At 38.3% G+C, this 20,332-nt stretch overlaps 1 protein-coding gene across 5 annotated transcripts in view; it reads right to left on the bottom strand.

Moving 5' to 3' along the window:
- Positions 1–20,332, bottom strand: part of GK (glycerol kinase) — a 73,879-nt gene that overhangs the window by 34,634 nt on the left and 18,913 nt on the right. For 2 of the 5 annotated variants that reach the window (XM_082378189.1, XM_082378188.1), the window contains exons 5-12: positions 14,773–14,856; positions 11,347–11,423; positions 9,108–9,245; positions 6,911–7,020; positions 6,381–6,447; positions 5,228–5,245; positions 3,496–3,531; positions 3,056–3,123 (exon numbers count right to left, since the gene is read on the bottom strand). In XM_082378189.1, coding sequence (XP_082234315.1) covers positions 3,056–3,123; positions 3,496–3,531; positions 5,228–5,245; positions 6,381–6,447; positions 6,911–7,020; positions 9,108–9,245; positions 11,347–11,423; positions 14,773–14,856 — 598 coding nt within the window. The remainder of the gene's footprint in view (positions 1–3,055; positions 3,124–3,495; positions 3,532–5,227; positions 5,246–6,380; positions 6,448–6,910; positions 7,021–9,107; positions 9,246–11,346; positions 11,424–14,772; positions 14,857–20,332) is intronic. The other 3 variants (XR_014239759.1, XR_014239760.1, XR_014239761.1) reach the window with 3 other exon arrangements.

Here is a 20,332-nt window from a genome sequence, read left to right as displayed (position 1 = left end):
GTACAAGTCTTAAAGTATGAAATTGATGCAGAGGCTCAAGGTACTTAATAAAAGTGAATTCTTAAGTTTGTATATACTTGATAAGTAATTAATGAGCATTATCAACATATGAAGAGACCTCCTTGCTACATTTAGGCCACAGCTTTCAAAACAGTGTACAGGCAATTATTTTCCTCTTAAATTTTATTATTTTTTTCTTCCCAGTCATCAAACGTATATGGGGTTTTCAGCATTTACATGGTCTACCAATCCTTCCTCAAACATCCCAGAAAGACGTCTGACTTTTCTAAGCTCTGGAAAGGTAAAGGTTGTTTGCTATTCTCCACGGAGAAGTGGGCCAAACAAAGATGGCACACAGGGGGAGCGTGAGTGGCCCTGGCCGAAGCTGTGAAAGAGGCAGAAGGACTCCTCTATGACACTTAGGGCCTCTGCGGGGAGGAGGCACTTAAAACACAAACTTAACTTAAAAACACAAACAAAATTCCCCAAACTTGGCATGATCCTGTTAACCTCACAAACTACGTACTTCACTTCCCGTTCCTGAATAGTTGCCTTTTTGCAAAGCACATTCTGTCTTGCTGTCTCTATTCTCTACCTACCCGCATCTCTTTTGGCCACTTGCAACCTGGCTTCCATCTTGAGCATTCTACTAAAACTTCATTCTTGGAGGTCACCACTGAAGACCTGATTTCTATGTACAATGGCCTGTTCTCATTCTCAACCTCCATGACTTATTTGTACTATTTTGCACTGCTGACCAAGCCCCTCTCTTAAACAGCTCTACACTGGATCTCCACTTTAATGACTGACTACATTCTATTTGTCTGAATTCTACATCCCTTCATCTCTTCCTTCTTCTAAATATCTCTTCTACCTATATACTTTTTCTTGGTAATTTTATCTATTCTTATTGCTTCAAAAATCACCTCTAAATATGGGCAATTCAAAATCCCTTACTTTTATGCTGAATTCATTCCCCATTACCGTATGTGTGTAATGTACAGTCTACCAGTACTGCCAACGTGTCCCAAACAGAAATTCTTCTACTTGGACCCATTCCCTACTTTGGCTGAATCTAACCACTGGGCCCAGGGGACTAGACTCCACACCCGCTTCCTGTCTCTTGTCCCTCTGTAGCGCCATGGACATCCACCCACGCCTCCCTCAGCCCTCATCCTTCTTAGTCCTTGTCCTTGTTACTGAGATGCCACGGTGGCCTCCTCCGTGTCCTCTTTGCCTCTAGTCTCTCCCCACTTTAACCCAGGACTGCCATATCATTAATGAACAGCTCCAGTCATCTCTGAACACCAGCCCACAAACCTTCAGAAGTGTCCCACTGCCTTCAAGAAAAAAATCCTCTGTCTCAAGTTTAGGGTTTCACACCGCCACCCTAGCCTTATTTTCCCACAACCACTTCCCTACCCAAATGTTCTCCACATTCTCTAAATAAAGTCTTCCATTTCCCTGTTTGCATCTTGGTTCAGTGTTCCATGCATTCACCAATATTGCTCAGTCTTCAAAACGTCTCATTACTAACAATCTTTTGTGATTTTTCTCCCCTCCCTTTGAAACCCAACAGCAGTACTTCCAAGTTCTTTACTTTCCAAGTTTTTTACTTCCAAGTTCTGATTTATAATATGATGAACTGTATATTTGTGTCCTTTCCCCTCAGGGAGAGAAACATGAGCCCAAAGATCTTACAATTTGCTATTATTCCCCTCTGCCAACCTGCAATGGCTGCAGAGGTACTCAGCAAGCCCCCCCTAACTTAAATTCATCACTTCGGGACTTGGCTGATAATGCTTAAGGGGGAGGGGAGTATAAACAGAGGGAAAATCTGGCAACTTTATTGGGTGCCTCCCATGTGCTCTGTAGTGTTAGGTACTTGACAAAGAGAGATAGCATCTGATTTACTAGCATTAGGGTGTCTGACAGAGGACGAAAGAAGGGGGCGGAGGGGACAGCATACTTTTCTATCATTTCTTTCGTTTCTCTGACCCCTGACTCAGCTACCTGGGACCCAGAATTCAAAGAATATGTTTCCAGAGGCACGCTGACTCAAACACTCCTTGATGGTAACCTCAGGATACCATGACCTGCAAAGAATTTTCCCATCTTCCCTCCCAAAAAAACTCTCACACAAATAATGTCACACTTTTGCATGAGGACTTCTGACCCTACCAGAGTACAAGAACACTGAATCTAAAGCGTAAAGACATTCTATTATTGACAAAAGAAGAACGTAACCACTGAAGTTAACATTAATGAGAGAATTAGAAAATCCTCAAGAGAAAAACACTTAAACGTAGATAGTCTCCTGCCAGGTCTATGGAACGCTTCCACATGGAGGACAGTACAGTACAGAGGTAAAGCACCCCGGCTAAACTGAATCAGCTGGATCTGGGTGCAAAGACTGCTGCGCTCACTTACTAGCTTAACCTCTCTGAGAATCTTTCTCATCTTAAAGTGGGAGTAATCTTATCATTCTTAAATATGGGGCTTGTCACGGACTGCATGTATGAGTAGTAAGAAGATGAGATTAGGAGAAAAATGCACCAAATCTCTGCTTCCGTCATTCCTTCTGCTTCTTGTCGAAGGAGAAACTCCAGATGACGGGGAGAAAGCACAGTGCCAGGGAAATAACATTGAAAATCCCACAAAAATATGACTTTATAATTAGTGAGAAAGTCTAGGGCAGGAACACCATGTTGAAAATTGGAAGTGGAAGCCAGGAGTCTTAACCGCTGGACCGCCAGGGAAGTCCTGAGGCAAGAATACTTTAAACCAACATTTAGTTTCTGGATGGAAAAGGTACTGAATTTTATAAATTAAGGTGTTCACAAGCCTCATCAGTTTGTTTACATACGGCATAGTGAATTCTATGCGAAGGAGATGAAGAAGAACAAATGGCGAAAAGTATATATATCTGTACTGGAACTCTTAAGCTATTAATTTTCAGCCTGGATGAACTTCAAAAGCATTTCCTCATTCAAAACACCAAAGGGAAAAACAAACAAAACACCACTGGTTCTCAGGTCTGTTTCTTAAAACTCACGTGTTTTTGGCTTGTCCATCCTGGAAGCACATTTGTCCCACCAGTGCGGCAGATTGGTCCCCCAAACACTGAAAGTATACATGACAATAAAGAACACTGACTAAGACGATATTGTTCATTTACTTTCTAGGAGAGCCATAAGATTTATTTTCCCCTCTTTATTTATGAAGGAATGAATTGTCTTATGTTCTTTGCATTGCCTCCATTTGGCCATTTTCCCATGTGTTAACACTCCAAACAGGTACAGGAAAGGAGAGTTAGAATTAATTTATTCAAAAAAATATCTCAATAGCCTACACTGTGTCACAGTGAAACAAGAATTAGCCAATTCTGCTGCTCTTACTCATTTTCCATAGTTAAGGAAGGAGGAAGATTGATTAAGGAAAGCCATAACATGGGAGGGGGCGGGTAGCAGGGAGATGTTTGGTGATGAAACTTACCCCAGATATTGGTACACCTTCCAAGGCCCCAGCTTTCTAATAAAATTTTAAAAAAGGATTATGAATAATCACAAATTTGGCTCTACTAACATAACTGCAACAGGAATGAACACGAATAGCAACATGCCAGAGCATGTGGGCAGACAAGACAAAGCAAGTGTTTCAACTACATGAGTGGTTCCGAGAGAGAGATACTAGAAATATTCCTAGGATGACAAGAAGAGACACGGACGTGAAACACTGGACTGAGAGTCAGGAGACGCGGGTTCTACTCCTGGTTAGTTAGTTAGTCACTCAGCAGGCCGCTGAAACTTCTCTATGCCTCAATTTATTTATCTACAAAATGGGCCTGGGCTTATACGCATGCCAAAGGCCATTAGCTCTTTGCTATTATTGTTGTTACTAAGAAAAGACTAACACAGCCTTTAAAATGAACATATAAATAGCTATTAAACCAGCATGGAACATGTTTGCTTTGGAAGGCTGTATTTTACCAACTGTTCTTCCTACCCAAACTGCTCTGAAGATAAGTAAGAAACAAGAGAGGGTTCAGGTATTGGGTATTATTTGTTCATAGCCAACATCGTTCTTCAAGTTTTGACAAGCAAGAGTTAATTTATGCCATGAATAGTGGTTTTGACTTTGATCAAGTATGGCCAGCATTCTAGGGAAAAAAATGAGATTTAAGTGACTGTCTGTGGACTTTACCAAACTTAATTGTGAAAAAAAAAACACAAACAACTTACACTAATACAAAGCAATTTGTACTGATATTAAGGAATTAGGGGAAAGGAATATGATCCCTGAAGTACCTGTGATGTGTTAGGAAGAGCACCAAACTAAAGCTTTTGCCCTACCCCTCAGTCTGCCATTTGTAAGCCCATCTCCTGGCCTCTGGGAGCTCCTGGTTCCCTATCTGTGACAGTGAGGGTAAGAACAGAAGCCACCTCACATGGCTATGATAAGGAAATAATAGCATGTGTGTGGAAACCCTTTACAAAATAAAAAATCCCCTCTAGCTAGTGGATAACATTTTATTTCTTTCATGCTTCTGGGTTAATCCAAGACCTGTCTTTTATTTACTGTATATATTCTTAGAAAATCTGAACCTGGATAATAAGTGAAGGGCTGAAAGTGAATCAGGAAACCTATAGACTAGATATCTTAATGTATTTAAATACTAAAAGAAGTCTTTGCTTATACTATTGAAGTTATTATCAAACTACCAGCAGAATCTACTATGTGCAGTCAGGCACAGAAAGCGCTCTTTTTTCTTCACAGGGAGGGGGGTCTCTGGAGGATTCCTGGGAATATCCTCTGGTGAAGCATGCAGAAAAAGTGACAGTGCATTTCCAACTAACTGGTCTGAAAGGTTGGGCAAGATATCATTTAAGATAGATGTTTAGGACATCTAAAAACTACACCTAATTTCCCTATTGTGCTAAAGCCCAAAGCACATCACAACTGTACTTTGTAATAGGGACCATCAGAATTTCTCATTCCAGAAAACTACCTTAGTCTTCCTCAGCCTTATGGAAGACTTAAAAATAAATAAGATTACATTTTAAAAATACCTAAAGCTTGACTAGAGCTTATAATAATTTGGAGGGTCATGGAAGGTTCTAGATTAATCTGCTTAGTAAATGGACTTCTGCTTATCTAAAACTAAATGGAAATGCACTGTATCTTTTCCAAATGAATGGGTAGCATAATTGGTGGGCAACCTACTCACCAGACTATGAGAGATTTTCTATAGTCAGCAAGGGGAGAGAGGGGGACAGAAGCATAATATTTTAAATGCAAGAGAAAACTAGGCCAGTTAAATGTTTTTTTAACCATCCTCTGAAACTGTTTCTCAAGAATAGTTTTTTTTTTCCTCTGACCCAAGTCAATTTATAGGTAGCTATGAAATTATCAAAGCACTTTTAAATTGTAGATAAGCAACGACTATGCTTCCCTTAAAAAATTCCATTTTGCCTTAAAGGGCTTTATTATAAATGAAACATTTAAGAATTCTTGCTTAAGGTTTATCCAGAACACTTAGTGTTCTACTCTATTATTATTATTATTAAGTCTATAAGTAGAGTTTCTAATGTTTTTCATGAAATGTCAAAACATTATTTTTTGGCAATTAATCTAAGACTTCTCTTAATCTTTACCATAAATTCTAGTTTTTTGAGCTTAAACACCAGTTCAAATGCTCCTAGAGGTTTTCATCCCTGATGTGCAATCAGAGATACTCAGTGATGCTAAGTGTACTTTTCGCTTAGACTACTTTTTCTGTGGGTTTCAATGAAAGCAATAGTAAAAATGTCCATGATGAAAACCAGTTTAATCAGCAATCACAAATCAGAACAGACTCTTTGCTTTCAGTTTCTTTGCTAAAGTTTTGCTCAGGCTGACAAAGAATCTAATATGCGACATGGTTTGGCCACTAAAGGAGATTCAACAGGAAAAAGAACACCACTAAAATGTGAAGAGACCTTCCCATAAATTAAAAGCAGGCATCACAACTACTAAACAGTTATTTGGATTAAAAGAATAAACTGGCTCAAACATTCCCTTACCACCCTCTGTAGTTAGATTATCTCATTAATACTTTAAAATACTCAAAGAAAAGCCAATAAAGTTTATAATAGATAAAGTTTTTATATACAGTTTTATATAAAGTTTATATAAAATATAAACTGGTAAGAAGGACTCAAGAATTTTAAGTTATAAAACTATTTAAACAATACTAAATTCTTATTTTACATACTGCCAACATTCACAAAATGTACAGGTCTCAAAATATAAAACGTAACACAATTGACTTTTGAATTCTGAATAGTAAAGCCTTTTTTAAGATAAAAATTATTATTATTATCATCATTATTATTTTTTACCATTAGGCCGTAGATCTCAGAAGAACTCCGGACATTTGGAAGAATTTTCATTGGAATTTCAAAAAATCTAAAAAACAATAAGATTGGATATATAAAACTATTTTAAATAAACATCTAGAAACATTTATATGAATTTAAAGGCATGTAAACAACAATTAAAAATGAATGTATTTGAGTGTACAATTAAATAGTAACAAATAAATAAGCCAGCAGTATGCTTGGGTATTTAACACTCTAACTTGATACAAACAAATCAATACAAAATAAAAAGCACACAAAAACCAAAGTACTTTTATAGAGGAACCTAATTTTCCTTGAAAAATAATCAAGACAATTACTTAATTTGGCCTACTTATTATATATGCAATAATAGTCTGTTTTAAAAGACTATACAACATGCACTTGTATATTGTAGTTGAAATATCAACAGTTAAAGTTTGGTGCTCCACTGACATCTGAAAATAGTAAGATTTAAGTTATAAATAGGCAACACACTTGGAAAACTATTCTTAGGGCAAAACACAACTCACTCGCAGAGCTCTTTATCCCATTCCAAAGAATGGATGTTGAAAAGCATCGTCCTGCTTGCATTTGTTACATCTGTACAATGGACACCTCCACTGGCTCCTCCTGTCAAGCTCTGGAAAGAATGAAAAGGACATGTTAAATCTGTACTTATTTGCAATTTAATTTACACTTTGTCAAGAGCCATAATCAGTTGCAGAGCACATAAGGCAGGAGAATGGAACACTTCAATTACTTAATTTTTTAGTTTTCAGCAGTGTCCAATAGAAATATAATGTAATTGAACCACACTGAGCCACATATGTACTTGAATATTTTCTAGTACCTACATTTAAAAAATATAAAGAAGCAGGTGAAATTAATAATATTATATATTTTATTTAATCCAATATATCCAAAATATCCTTTCAATATAAAAAATTATTACTGAGACATTTTACCTTCTACTTTTTGTACTAACTCTTTGAAATACAGTGCATATTTTACACTCATGCACATCTCAATTCAGACCCGCCACATTTCAAGTGCTCAATAGCCATATGTGGCGAAGTGGTTACCATACTGGACAGCAGTTCTAGCTAACTGATGGTTAAAGAAAAAATTCAGTTTTTGTTTTCATCCTCTTATCTTTGGAAGATGCAGAGTCTTATTAAATTTGGCAAAGTAAAATACATTGAAATGCCTGCCTCTTAGGATCTTACTGAACCCTGTGCTGCTGTTGCTGTTCTTGTTGCGTGCGTGTGTGTGTGTGTGTGTGTGTGTGCACGCGTCCATGTTTTGGAATAACGATTCTCATTGGGCTGTGCCTGCAGTGACCCAAGCACATATCCTGAAAGCAGAGTTTTAAACTCTCTAATGTTAATACCCTTGTACCTGAACTGCAAGGACTGCTGCTTCCTTTTATGTAGAAGCAATGAGAAGTAAGAAAGGAACAAAAGTGGAGAAACGGCATCATGCAGGGGCTGCAGCCAAATGTGCTCCCTCAAGTCTCCTGCAGCTCACAGTTCCACATCTTGTCCTAGTCTGGCTCCAGGCAATTGTGAGAATTATTGTCAGAATTATTTCGACTGTGACCGACACGTACGAAAACTGCTGGCCATGAGCACAACGCACAGCATGCCCCGGCCAAGCACAGGGAGGGCTGGAGAAGGCGCCACTTCCTGATAGGGGGTTCGAAAGGTCTGCTCTGTGGATCGGGCAAGTGAGAATAGGGGCAGTGTTCCCTTGAAGCTCCCCTGAATGTTGGAAAAGATAATCACATAACTTAGAGAAGTGTTTACAAATGAAATTATATGTCTGGCATTTGCTTTAAAATTATCCATGGGGAGAAAGAGTGAGCACAGTTGAAACAAGTTTGGCCACAACTGATTACTGTAGCTGACTCATTGTTCTAGAGGTTCATGACACTATTCCCTCCGCTTTTTGGGTGTATTTGAAAATGCCCTTCATAAAAATAACAGAGAAAGAGAGAGAGAGAGGAGAGAGAACGAACATGTACTTTTAAGATATATAGATATCTGGGAAATGTCTGTTTCTACTCATCCATGTTCAGCTTAGGCAAAAAGATTATATATTAGAAATTTCCACTATGATTTTTCATATTGTGACTTAAGTAAAAGTCGGCTGTGTGATGTTGAAAGCAAATGTTCAAACGTAGCCTAGGTGTTTTATCATGTTAAATAGTAGAAAATAGAAGAAATAAATAAATTTCTTCTAAGAAATGGCTAGTGGAAAAGAAGTACAGTTGACCCTTGAGCAACACAGATTTGAATTGTGCAGGTGCACTTATACGTGGATTTTAAAAATAAATAATACAGGACTACATGATCCGCAGATACAGACAGCTAACTATCCATGGCGGGTCCTAAGAACCACGCCCCTGCACATAGCAAGGGACTGTATGATAGGCAGCAGATAAAGGCTACTTAAATTTACTAATTGCTAACTACCTAAATTAGTTATTCTAAAGGTAATAGACATGAGATGTGGTTTTGGTAATCATCCTCCATTTTTGCTGAAATAAGGCAAGAAAAAATCAAGAAGAAGCAGGCAAAAATGCCTCTCAAATGGAGGCTGAACTGTTCTGCTGTTTCTTGAATGGCTTTTCTTAATGATACTGCCAACTAAAAAGTTTGAAACTCTCTGTAGAAAAAAGATAGGCATTTAAAAAATTTTCTCCACACACACGATATTTAAACATACCCAAATAAGCCATGAATCAACGGTCCCAAAAAGAGCTCTATCTTCTTCAACTGCCTTTTGAACTTTTCTCACATTGTCAAGGAGCCAACGAAGTTTCACCGCACTGAAATAAGTGCTAAGTGGAAGGCCTGTCTTGGACTAAAAACAGTTATGAAATTCAGCCAGGAAATTAAATTCATAACAGCTTAAAATAAAACACCAAATCAAAAAACTCAACAAATCACAAAATATTCAATGGCCCTAAAGGCAATCCTACAGTATTATGGATAAAAATACTTTTCCTATCTCATGGCACAGGAAAGCATGTTCATGAACAAAGATCAGAGTGGTATGTTTGCAGTTCAAAGAGCATCCACGTACCAAGATTAAGAGAAAATTAAATGACACATGCCCTGAAATCTACATAGTTGAGACATAGATGTTAACTTTTGTGATGAGTCAGGATTATATACAGAAGCTAGCCCAAAACTCTGCTTTTTATTTTATATTCCATGAAAGTGATATTTAAACTATTGAAAATCAGAGAGTATATCAATTCATAAACTAATGACCACAACCAGAAGATTGTTTTAAAACATATAAGCCTTAACAATATATTTATGCGTGTAAAAAATCTAATAAATACATATTCAACACACATATTCAAATAACATAAAATTGGTGGAGAATAAAGTAGAGCTCAAAGACACGCCAGATTAAAGCAACACAAAGTTGTTCTATTTAAGAAAGTAGTTGCCAGTCGAAATATAATGTTGTATACATGAAACTTACATGATGTTACAAACCAGCGTTACCTCAATAAACTAAAAAAAAGTAGTATATATATATAAAAGAAAGTAGTTGCCTAAATTCAGCAAATAGATTGAACAAAGGGAGGGTGAACTGAATAAAGGTTAAAGGGTAAAAACGAAACATGGGCTTATCAATCTTCCTTGAGAATGGATCAGGTCCAATTCATTTTTGTTAGTATATTAAACACTATATAAGGGCTGGTGAAAGTGGTTAAGAAAATACATACATCAAAATAATGCAACTATCTTCCCCTTCTTGATCCCTATTCTCATTTATCACCCAACTACAGAAAGTGATCCCTTTTCCTTCTCATCTCCCATGGATATGTTTAGTAAAAAAAGCTCAAACCAAAGGATTTAACACTTTAATGCAACCTTGTAAGTTAAGAATCTTAACTCACAGTTTTCTAGCTTTCCTAGAAAAAAAAGATCAATGCTCAAAAATAATAAAAGGAAATAATATATGGGAATATGCTTCTTTGATTTGAAAGACCAAGGGTCATCCCACAAACCAAATAGTGAGGTAGCATATAAATATCTCACTTTCATGATTTAAGTAGAAGGTATAAAAGTTGCCTAAAATGGCTTTGGAGAGAAAACCATGCACCCCTTGAAGCAAAGTGCAGCTGGAGGTAGGCGTGAAGGCTGGGCAGGTTGACCAAGAGAACAGAATAGGAAATGGGTGAGGGTATATTCAGGACAAGACTGAGGTTATTTGGGTGGGTAAGTGTAGGGGATGGTTTGTTAGACTGCTGCAATTAATGGGATTTGAGCACTAGCTTCAGAACCAAGAACCACAAGAAACTGCCATTTATGAGTCCCACTGACAAATATAAAGGGAATAAACCAAAAAAAAAGAAAGAAAAAAAGATGGAATTTCCTTTTGGACAGTAGGAGAAATTGGCCTTGACCTTGCTAAGAAAAGTACCTCGCCTGTTTCAAAAATTTTCTCTCCCTTCATTTGTCTGAAGAGAGATCTATATAAGGACTTAAAATTAGGCATTTTTTATTGGCTTCTTCATATGAAGAAAGTGGAAGAGGAGTTCAAGTAAAGGCTGGAGTGTCTTCTAGTTTCTCTCCCTGAATCCAGATGCCTAAAAACTCAAAAGCACGCAGAACTTTCTTTGATGGACAGTAAAGAAAAAAAAAAAAAAAAGAGACAGAGAAGGATTTGGAAAGCACGGTTGAATTATAGGAAGCACTCCGTGAGGAGTATGGTTTAAGCCACTGGGACACCTTATTATCCCCTCCAGCCTATTTACCTTGGAATATTATTCCTCCAATCCACCACAGGGCAAGGAAGATAGAAAGGTAATTATCTGTGGAGAAATATTCTATCAATTGTATCAAATAACTATTGTGCAATAAGATGTAAGGCCTGGTGAAATCTCCATACTTTTTTTGTTAAACAAGCATTTTTATAGTATACTTTTGAAGAGATCTCTTACCTTGACAAAGTTATTATTTCCTGGAATTCTTTTACTAAGACTCTCAACGGTAGACTGGGTTCTTAGGTCAAGCCACACTATAGACCAAAATACAATAATATATATGAAAAACTTCATTTAAAAAAATCAGATCTTAATGAAATCACTGTCAAGGATAGGAGACTGATTAGTTTCCATAAGCAATTAAAATGCTATGGCTTTCAAAAGACAGAAATTAGAAAATTAGAAATGAATGGGCATATTGTTAGAAGAGAGAATAAATTTATGAGGGAGAATTTGAAGCTTTTATGCAAAATTATAGGTCAAGTTAGGAGAACAATACATACCTTAGGGTGCTGATTTTGTATCCTTTTTTATAGAAAAAAATGAAAAAATTGTTTTGGATATGGATTTTCTATGCATAGATGAGTGCAGAGAAAATCTAAATGCTAGGCAGGCTAGTTGCCAGGGCAAATGCACAGCCCAGGATCACTGTACCATGTATAAAGCATGTACCTTAGAAAAACTTGGTAGCAGTTTGTGACAAAGTAGAGAACCTGATACTATTATAGAGGGGGAAGAATATAAGATTCAGTTGCTTATGTACAAAATGCTTATTTACATTAAACTCTTTCAAAGCAGGCTAGAATCCAGAATCGCTACAAGAATTATTTAAAGGTCACCATTCTTTCTCCATGCTAGATTGTAAAAAACTCTCCATTTTAACAGATCAATGTTGTTTTCACTAAATAACTATCATCCACTTTCTGATCCCCCTAGTAGAAAGTTCTGTTCTGCTTTACGACAGAAGGCTTGAGAAAGAGAATGCATTAAGTAGTATATAGAGCAATTGCAAAAGGTAAACAATAGGATCAGCTGAGCTTTATTTGTCAGATTTCAGGTTTGTACTTAACTTTTATAACTTTTAATCTGTGAGTGGTCACTCGATATTTTTAGGCACTGACTGTGCTCAGATGCCTCCTAAAAACACAGTTTATTTAAAGGGCACCAGGAAGATTATGCATGCTTGCCCACTACACGTGTGAGGGCTGGCAGCTACTGTCTAGTTTGGCTCATCCTTACCTATACTATTCCTTTCTCTTCATTCAAAAACCAGTTATTTCCTGTCCTGAATTTTAACCAATTCTTTTTAATTACTTAAAGCATCATTTCCCTTGAGGGCTTGCCTGTGCTTGATTTTGACAGTGGCTACTTTGCATAAGAATTAAATCAGGGGCTTCAGGACACTATACTGCTTTCCAAAGGTGGGGAAAACTTTAAGAAAACAAGGCTCATCATAACCAAGGAAACAGGACACAAAGAGGAAGACCAGGGACATACAAGCCTAGCAATGACATCTGCATTTGCTGCCCAGAATCCACTCCTCTTGCTGCTGGGAGCTGTATCCTTAATTCTCTTTAGGAAGTCAACTCTCCCTCATCCTGCGCCTGAGAGTCAACCCTACCCCCAAGGTCTGGTATCGTGTCCCCAGTGAGCGGCTCAGGAGAGGAGCAAATCAGCCTCTGATGTGCTCTGATGTGGTCAAATCAGCCCAACTGAGATCTGTGCTCAGTCTGCAAGAGTCCCTGTTCTCAGCTCAGCTTGGGAGTGTGTAGCTGGGCCTGCTGCCCTCTTGACTAGAGAGCTGAATCGGCCACATCTGGAGCCAACGCAGAAGAGACAGATTTGCAGGGGATCCAGGCGATACTGTCTGACCTGAGAATCAAACAGCACCTGAACTAAGCTACTTGTAGAATTCCTTTTTTTCCCCTTATAACTTCACTTACTTGGGGTTGAGTTTCCTATTACTTGCCCTGTGATCGATACAGCCATTAGCAGCAGCATTGTGGAGTTGGCAAGGTCTCCCATGTCCAGGGAACAAGGGAAATCTGCTTTGTACACAGTGGCAGTGTTGTGCGACTGTGACAAAGGTGGACCTTCCTCATAGGCAAGCAACCCTAGCAGGTGTTAAAAGCTTAACCAGAGGAGTTGGGAAAAGTAGAGGAGGTTGAGAGAAAAGTTTTAAACCTATGACAGGCAGAATTAACAGCACATCTCAGTCCTCAAGTGTTTGAAACTGCAGTGGGCTAGGGGTTTAAAAATCAGTGTATTAATAGTTTCTATTACCTACTTTACAAAAATGAAATAAGATGCATTAGGATGGAAAATGTCAGCATTCACTGAACTCTGTAGGATAAATATTGACCTGTGAAACTTTGTTTTAGTTATGCTGGCTTGTTGAATCATGAGGTAAAATCTACTTCTTACCAAGGGACACGAAAACCACTGCTGTAGGCTTTTTGTTTACTGACTCAAAACCTTCCAGATCAGCATTTTTCGATATTTAAATGGACATAAAAATCACTAGGGAGCTTAAAGATAAACCCCACTCCCAGAAATTCTTGGATAGTAGGTCTGGGGAGGGGGCCCAGAAATATACCTTTTAAATAGATGCCCTTCCCCTTTAAGAAACACTGCAGTGGTTTAAGACTCAACATCAGTGGTTCTGATCCAGAAAGCACACCAGAACCAACCGGAAAACTTTGAAATCACACATCCCGGTCCCTACATTGTAGGATTCTGGTTGCAAGTCCAGGCAAGGAAGGCCTGAGTCTTTCTACCTGTGTTATTCAGTGTTATACTAAAGCTTGAGAACCTCTTTTTTAGGGCATGTTCTTTAGGATACTGAATTTGTTCCAATCATTAATTTAAAAACAAAACTAAAGACAAACTGATGATCAAGTGGCTCTCTGAGTCCCAGGGGCTCTGTGATTCTACTGCTCCTTGACAAGGACTACTTAAGTAACTGGGCACTACACTCCTCACTTGAAAGCTTCCAAGTAGCCACAGTGGTATTTGAAGAATGAACCCTTCACCAAAAAGAGTCAAAACACTGGAGGTGAAATCTACATCTTCTGGCTTTGCCACCAACAAGCTATGTGACCCAAGCCAAGTCGTGTTACCCTTCGTGGCCTGGGTTTCCAGAATATAAAATAAGACAGTTTGGACTAGATGGTCTCAAAAGTCCCTCTCCTTCCATTATTCCATGATCACAGAAGGCTGGCATAATTTTTACTTTGTTTTTATAACCCAACAGTTTAAAGTAATTAGAATACATGGAATGAATTAGTAAAACTGCCAAAGAGAAAAATGTCAGTGGTCGGTATACTACTAAGCAATTCACAAATGCTCAAAACTAACTGAATTAAGAACAAAAAAAATTAGACAACTCATTAAAGAAGCTAAGATGGCAGAATTACATTTGCAGAATAAGAGACCAAAAGCCAAAGAGAAGACCCCAGGCTGGAGGACTAAGCCCCTCGTGGAGATAATTTCTGAGAACAATCAAAAGAAGTGCCAGATCCAGATCCAGCAGCAGCAGTCAATTTCCCCCAATGTGTCTGAGTCGGAAGGCCGGGAAGTGAGCAAGGGCCAGAGCACCAATACCTGAGGAAGGGCCAGCAGCTGGAACTGAAGAGCCAGAGGGAACAACAGCAGCTGGATCTGAAGGGCCAGGAGAAACTGGAGCAGCTGGAGCATTAGGAGAGATAATGGCAATTCATGCTGAGATGGCCAGGTTCAAGGTTTGCGTTTTCTTCCTGACCACTTAGGAAATGGTAGATCACATGGGCAAGTTCATCAGGATGAACGTTTTCCTACACATTTGAGCGTAGAAAAAGAGAAGGAAGAGACATGGAGTAGAAGGGGAACAGAGGCAGTCCAGTCAGGGTCTCTGGTTCAACAGCATTTCCGTTTGGACAAAGACCAGGTAAGTAACTGCTTCTTGTTCAGGATGACTCTTCCCTACCTTGTCACAAATCTGCGTCCTAGTTAGGAAAGTGGCTCAGTTGACTTTCACCCAACCACTGAATTGAAAGGCTATGTGAAGCAGTGAGAGAGTGCATCCCTAAGGGACTTCTGAAAGGAATGCTAAGGAGCATTAGCATTGTAGCAGTGCTACAATCTCTGCTGGGGCCACCTGCAGAAAGACACAAATGGGTGGCTTTGGGAGGGCACGGCTCCAGGAAAGCACTTCCCTGGTAGGGTGGCAGGAGATGAAGTTCATCTCCACAAAAAGCAACAGCATATCTAAAGGGAACAGGGAATTGCTAAGTTCCAAAGTGATTCGGAAAAACATCAGAAAAAGGAAAATAGAGTCCAGAATACCATACAGCCTGTTTCTACAACGCATGTCCCTTACTTAGACCAAATAAATTGGATTTAAATGGTTCAGACCACCAAGTGAATAGGTTCAAAAAACCCAACTTGGGTGATCTGAAATTTTTATTTGTATTAAATAAAGTCACATCCAATATATGTCTGGTGGATTTAGTTTGTTCTGAAAACAAAGTTTTAAGAGTGAAGAAAAATGCAGTTGCCTCAAAGCCCACGGACCAAGGTTAGTTTAGTGATGTAGTGACAGCGTAGAGGAAGAAATCATTTTTAGAATATTTAGAAATTTGCATCAGTTTTGGTTAGTCATAACAATAGAAGGGAAATATACCTAAGGAAAAAAAAATAAGCAAACACACTAAAGATAAACTAAATTATTTTCAGTTGACTAGAAGCAAAGGCAAATAATACATCTCCTCTGGATGGTTTGCTACGAGGCGCTACTGGCCTGACAGAAAGGGAGATGAAGGTAAGGCTCCAGGTTTTGGAACACACCCTAAGCAAGGACTGCTGACAGTTATACAAAGTGTTATCGGGTCGTTTTGCCCACAGTAGACATTACATCTAGTAAACCAGATTTAATTGCTATGAGGTCATTTGCAATGGGAAAGACGCTGTCCCTCACCTGATGACATTTCCAGAAATCAGGTGGGGCCGAAAGAAACGTGGAGAGTTGGGGAGGGGGGGTGAATTAAAACATGCATGTCAAACTTTGGGGGCTGAAACCTATTTCAGCTCTTAGGTGTATAAATGCCAAAATGCCAATGGCTGACATGAGTGTGTGTGACCCCAGGTAAGCTCTGCATTTTCCCTAAGAACACCTGTTGTATATAAATCAGCCATTTCATCTGGCATTCCTGGACTGAAAAGGCTATCATCTAATTCAGAACAGTGCCCATGTTCTGAACACTTACTGAAGGCTTATAGTCTGCTAGGCACTGTTTTAAGTGTCCTACATGTATTAACTCATTAATCTTCACCTCAAGCTTATGAGATCCATACTTTTAGTTTCTCCAGCTTAACTGTTGAGGCAACAGGCACAGAATGGTAGTAAATGGAAAAGGCAGAGTCTGAATTCAGAATGAAATCTCTGTGATATAGGTACAGTCAGGATGAAGTCATAGTCTTAAACAGAACATGAAAAAATACCTCACAGTTGAACTCTAATTTAGTTTCTTTTTATTTAAACTGGCCAGAGTTGAGGAATTCAGTCACTGCAAAATACGGCAGTATTTCTTCATCCAGGATTGAAGGAGATGTAAGGCATTCAAAGAACCATGTAATAAGAGACTTGACAAAATGAAAAATAAGTGGATCGTGATAGGGCTGAATACTCTAGATTTTACAAAAGTAAAAAATCTGCTCCCTTCCATAGCAAAACAATAAAAAACAAAACCACACCTTTGTTGTTTAAGGCCAAGCATGCTTAGGAGGTTTAGCTGGTTTGCCTTCTATGGTTTTCTTTCATGCTGATACTCTGAAACAGAACCCAGTTCCAGAAAAGATAGAAGAATTGAGCTCAATGTTCCTTCAGATCTCAACAGATGACTAACCAGGTTTAATCATTGGCCCAGGGTTAACTAGCATGTAAAAATAAAAAAAGGCAAAGAGGATAACCAATGTTTAAAACTGCCATGCTCTGTAGAAAGAGTTATGTGTCATAGGGAACTTTAAATCCAGTATCTTAAAAAAAATGTTTGCAATCCCGTCTAAATAAGGAATAATGACTCAGAGACACATGATTTTGTTGGTGGTTTTCTTTAGTATACTAAACTTCTCTTTAGTATATAGTAAAGTATACTGTACTAAGGTATACTAAGTATACCATAGTCACTCAAAATTAGTGACTCTTGCCTTCCTGGATATTAGTCCCTACTACGAATAATATTTTTATATTAAATCATGAATTGTGCTCTACAGAAAGCTACCGAGATGAGGGTCATATTGCACTAGGCTTGCCGTGTACACCAATCAACTTCAATAGTGAGTGACGAAACCTGGACAAGAAGAGGGGAAAGAGCTGGGCCATCCTAGTTAGGCCAGAACGTTTCACCAGTAACATCAGCGAAATGTGGATATGAACACACTAAATATCAATTGATTCAAGCCTTCCCCCACTCAACATCTGAACCACCTGTGTAGTTTTGTGCTTCTTTATCAATTTAGTCTATGGTGCATTTGTAAACCCAAACCTTCTTTTCAATACTACTTAGAAGACAGCAAGGCCTGTAGGCCACTAAAAAAGAGTTGGTTTTGGAAGGAAAAGGCTTAGAAAAAGGTGGAGAGTGGGGTGGAGGGAATTCTTTGGAAAACAGTGATGAAGATAATGCTAAGAGGGAGAGAAAAAAGTGCCAGAGGGATGAGGAAAACTAAAGGTAGGGGAGAGAAGTCAAAGGCCTGCTTCATTCAGATCCAGGGCCACAAAGCTGCTGCAATCCACCTGTGAGGCCATCATGGTAAATGGCTGCAGTGTTCACCTCGTCTATCACAGAACTAACACATGAATTCTAAAACAATATGAAACTTCTAAAACAGGCCACCTCTACTCTCATAAGCATACCATTATAAAAGATGTCAGTAAACAAATACACCTTTATTGCGAGGAAGAACAAATAGCCTTTCTCAGTCTTCAACTTCTTCACCTAGCCTATTTCATGTCCACTAATAGGCCCCTGAAATTCTCCTCTCTGTTACTGTACTGGGGGTGAGTGAGTGGATTGCTTATCGAGGACTCTGAGCCATAAATATGGCGACACAAAAGGCAATTAAAAAAATGTAGACTGCCCCTCTCATTTGCTTGTCTATAACAAATACTGCTCATCAGTTATATAATTTACTAAGTAAAGAGAGAGAAGAATGAAGAGGAGCAGGATAGGCCTTCAGTGACAGAGATTTACAAGAGAGAGGGACAAGGAAGGAAGAAAACATACAGAGAGAGAGAGAGAGGGGAAAAGTAGAAAACCCACAGGCTCTGATATAAACAAAGAAGCTCAAAGACAAAGATATGTAAAAATCTGATTCTGTTTCCATCAATCCCACCTTGTGTTGTTTTAAGATAAAGCTGCTAAAGATTTAAGATTGTGTTGATATTCTCAACTGAAAACTTGCACGGAGATATGACACCTTAGTGTTTTCCTAGATGGAATAAAACTGGAGGTAGAATCTACCCTTGTCATTACTTAGTGGCTTCTCTTCCCAGCTAATTACTCTTCTGTCCTCCTTTTCTATGCCCCTTCCTCGTCTATCCTCCAAATTCCTATCCCTAGCCTCTGTGTCACAAAGGCAAGCATGGTGATTGCCTGGTTTGTCACTATATGCCTAGGGGTCATCACAGAACCTGTCTACAGAAAGGTATCTAAACTTCTGTTGAACCAATTAATTTTACCTTCATTCCTATGGTGAATTCTTCTGTAATAAACTGAGACTATCTAAGTTAGCAACTTTTAAGTCTACATTTTGAACAATCTCTTTACAACAGAGCTACAAATTCTAACTGTCCAGAAATAAGCTTTGATTGCAAGTCCAATATTAACCTTGTCCAAGAAAGAAAGCCATTTTTCTCCCACGTTGGTACTCTTTAAATATTACTTAATTTCCTTCTGTTCTCTCAGGCTAAAAATCTTGCAGCCCTGTTTTCTTTTTGCCTCATCTTTATGCCCTATTCAATTGCCAAACATACCAGCTGTATCTTTCCTCTGAAAGGTCTGGCAAAGTTGTCTCTCCATTCTTACCGCTCTAATCCCATTAGCTCATTAGCAGTCTCAATTAAGTCCTTTGCTAGATTTTACTGAAAAAAAGTAATCTTGTCCTTTTTAATATAATTACTTACATGTCTGGATATAAATGCTTTCTATTTGTCCTTCCTTCCTGTTTCTACTCCTTTTTCTTTCCTTTCTTGCCTTCTTTTTTACAGTCATTCCATTTTCCCCCTTTATAAGCTTGTGACTTATACATTATTCACTCTTTTACTGCTTACCCTAGAGATTACAACATGCATCCTTGACAATACTGGGACCACAAGACACTTTAACCTCATCTACCCCATATTCCTTTCATGTACTACTGTTGCCATGTAGTACTTAAAATTTTAATATATTTTGAATATCACAATACATTATTTCTTTATACAGTCAAAATTCATTTAGATTGACCTACATATTTACCCTTTCTAGGCCTCTGCATTCCTTCCTGCATTGCCAAATTTCCACCTGAGAACATTTTTTTCCTTCTACCAGAAAAACATTATTTAGTTTTTCTTTTAGTAGGGGTTTGCTTGTAATGATTCCTATAAGTCTCTGTTTGTCTTTGCCTTTATATTTCACCTTCATTTCTTAAGGATATTTTCACTAAATATAGAATTCTAGGTTCACGTTATTGTCTTTTAGCACTTTAAAGATTTCATTCCATTGTACTCTGTTTCTTTGAGAAATCAGCTGAAAGTTTTAGTGTTGGTCTCTTGAAGGTCATATCCTCTGGCTACTTTAAAATCCTTCATTTTATCTTCAGGTCTCAGCATATGTTTGCGTATGGCTTTATGTGTATTTATCTTGCCTGGGGAATCATAGTGCTTCTTGAATTTGTGGCATGATATCTTTCAACAGTTTTGAAAAACTTTTATCATCTATCTCTCTTTCCTTTTCTTTTGGGTCTCCAATTACAAATATGTTGGACCTTCTTACCTTACCCCATATTCCTCTTAGATTCTTTTCTGTATTTTCTAAACCTTTGTCTCTCTGTGCTTCAGTCTAGATATTTACTTCTGATCTCCCTTCCAGTTCACTAACTCAGCTGTGTCTAATACGATGTAAAACTCAACAACTGAGTTTAATACAGT

The sequence above is a fragment of the Balaenoptera borealis genome (assembly GCF_965194805.1).
Source record: "Balaenoptera borealis genome assembly, chromosome: X".
NCBI classification, from domain to species: Eukaryota; Metazoa; Chordata; class Mammalia; order Artiodactyla; family Balaenopteridae; genus Balaenoptera; species Balaenoptera borealis.
This window is presented reverse-complemented; position numbering and strand designations above follow the sequence as displayed.